The sequence below is a fragment of the Pangasianodon hypophthalmus genome, chromosome 22, assembly GCF_027358585.1.
Source record: "Pangasianodon hypophthalmus isolate fPanHyp1 chromosome 22, fPanHyp1.pri, whole genome shotgun sequence".
Classification (NCBI taxonomy): Eukaryota; Metazoa; Chordata; class Actinopteri; order Siluriformes; family Pangasiidae; genus Pangasianodon; species Pangasianodon hypophthalmus.
In genome coordinates, this window is record NC_069731.1 from 1,628,334 (window position 1) to 1,630,833 (window position 2,500).

General features: G+C 47.1%; 1 protein-coding gene across 6 annotated transcripts in view; it reads right to left on the bottom strand.

The window, feature by feature from the left end:
* Positions 1 to 2,500, bottom strand: part of kif13a (kinesin family member 13A) — a 48,821-nt gene that overhangs the window by 18,563 nt on the left and 27,758 nt on the right. For all 6 annotated transcript variants that reach the window (XM_053227954.1, XM_053227960.1, XM_053227955.1 and 3 more), the window contains exons 14-19: positions 2,193 to 2,323; positions 1,967 to 2,053; positions 1,576 to 1,751; positions 533 to 755; positions 279 to 441; positions 35 to 178 (exon numbers count right to left, since the gene is read on the bottom strand). In XM_053227954.1, coding sequence (XP_053083929.1) covers positions 35 to 178; positions 279 to 441; positions 533 to 755; positions 1,576 to 1,751; positions 1,967 to 2,053; positions 2,193 to 2,323 — 924 coding nt within the window. The remainder of the gene's footprint in view (positions 1 to 34; positions 179 to 278; positions 442 to 532; positions 756 to 1,575; positions 1,752 to 1,966; positions 2,054 to 2,192; positions 2,324 to 2,500) is intronic.

Consider the following 2,500-nt stretch of genomic DNA (forward strand, 5'->3'; position numbering starts at 1 on the left):
GGGAATTCCAGACATATTTGTTTGTCTCTCTCACCGTATCCCGTCCTCCTTCCTTCCACTCCCTGTACTGGTCCCTCATGTCCACCAGTTTGTTCTCCAGCTTCTCGATGGTCCACACCTGTGTGCCTTTACCTTTGCGACGCACCTGGATGGCGGGCTCGCTCACGATCGCTCCTCGCTGCACCACAAACACAACACACACACACACACACACACTCAGTCTTGAGTGAAGATTTGATGGAAATGCAGCCCACGCTCGCAGACGTTCTCGTTCTCACCTTGCGATTGGCGCTCAGGTGCGCGGCAGGGATCTGCAGCGTCACCTGGTAGTCGGTGTGCTTGCCCATCTCCTCCGACAGGAAGTTAGCCTCTCGCACAAGCGTGTTAGCGCGAACCACCTGCTCGCGCAGCCGAGACAAACTCTGCCGGAACAGCTCGTCCCTGAAACACACACAGAAACACGCGTTACGTAAATAACGAATAACAGCGGAGTTTTATCGTCACGTGTGATAAATAACGAGAGTGTGTATACCTCTCCTCGGTCCACAGACGCATCTTGGTGTGTGTGGTGTGTGTCGGGAAGGTGAGGCGGTCGCTGTTGCTGCGTTGATGGTGTTGGGAGGATCTTTCCGGAGAAAGCTGTTGACGGAGGAGGTCGAGCTCTCGCTCGTAACGCAGACGCTGCTCCTCTAACGCCGAGCGCTTCTCCTCCAGATACTGCTTCTCCAGCACCTGAACCACATTCTGGATCGGATCTACAAGGACACGGGAAACAGAATTTAAAACGATTCAGAATATAAATCAATTTCACCTTCAGAGATCTGGTCCTAGGTTTAATAATCAACGAGAAAATGCTCCTAATTCAAACCAATATGTGGTTCTGATTGGTGTAACTGAATAACTGAATATGATTGGTCAAAAAGTCTTGTTTGAAAGCTATGGGCCTGCAGTTTATAATGCAACTACACTTGTATTTTTTCCGGAGTTTGGTACAATTACTGGAAGCGTGAACGCTGTTTTCGAGCCCAGGAGCGCTCCAGAGAACCGAACCCTGGTCCTCTTCACATCAGGTTTAGAAGTGATCTGCTCTCGATTAACACGATTGGTTCAACTTGCACTGAGAGCTTTATCGATCTACAATTGGAAAGGAATTCTTTTACGTGAAAACAAAGCTGCGATCATGAGCCCCGCCCACAAACGAGCAACGAACCGGTCCTGAGTGTGGACTCGAGCGCTCAGACGCCCTAACCTTCACTTTAAACTAGCAAACTATATTATTATTATAATATCAGTAAACGATCTCTGTAACAAGATGAAATAAAGTTTCTACGGCAAATAAGACTTACATACAGGTCAAGACATGACATCATGGCTATACAGACTTTTTACGATTTAATCACCTCACAGAAAAAGCTTTCATAATGATGCTGAATTACAGACAGTGAGGTAGTGAGGTAGGAGGCGGGGTAGTAAAGACAGCGTGGGGCTTTAATCATCTAAATGATGGATGATTAATGGGTAGTGTGTGGTAGGGTTAACACACACACACACAAACACACACACACACACACACACCGTTACTCCCCAGCGTTTTCATCATGACCTCCATCTGAGCGAACTCGTAGCTGTAGTCCTGCTCAGACGAAGCCTCGCTCGCCGTCTCCACATCCACGTCGACGAAACTCGAGCGAGGAGACTCGCGCTCCAAATCCTTCAAACGGTCACGGCGCTTACGCTTCGGCAGGTTCGCTCTGCAAACACAACACACACACGCACACACACACACACACACACACACTGACTTAACTGACTGAGCAGCATCACTCTGGACTGAGACGGAGGTTAACTGTTAACTAAAGTTGTGTCATATCTTACACTTCTTATATGATTCTTATTTAATTTTATTTTTGTGTCTGTGAGTCAGACTGAATGCATGCTGAATTTCAAAAAAAAAAAAAAAACACACCTGAAAAAGTGATTATTGCCCCATAAGATGCGATCTCCGTGCCAAAGATGAACCGTGGAGTAAACTATAGTCCCATTCACACACGTTCTGTGGATGAAATAAGAAAAAAAAACACAATATTAAACAAATTTTGTGCAGTCAGGCTAATCAGACTAATCTATAGTGGGTTAAATGCAGGGGTATTTCCACACTGTGTGTGTGTGTGTGTGTGTGTGTGTGTTCTGACCTGGCGTTCTCTACAGGACAGAGTGTGACGTCTCCGTCGGGAGTGATATCGATGACGCAGTGCTCTGGCTGAATGCCGATACCAAACAGCTGGATGTCCTGAGATGTGTCCGCTCCCACACGCGTATGCTCCTAAACACACACACACACACACACACACACGCACACACAAAAACAAGCAGTTAATGGACACATAGCTATGCAGTCTGCAAATCAACCGGTTGATCTGCTAAACTGCAAGCAGCCTGACACACACACACACACACACACACACATACAAGTCACACCCCCTTTACTAGACAGAGACAC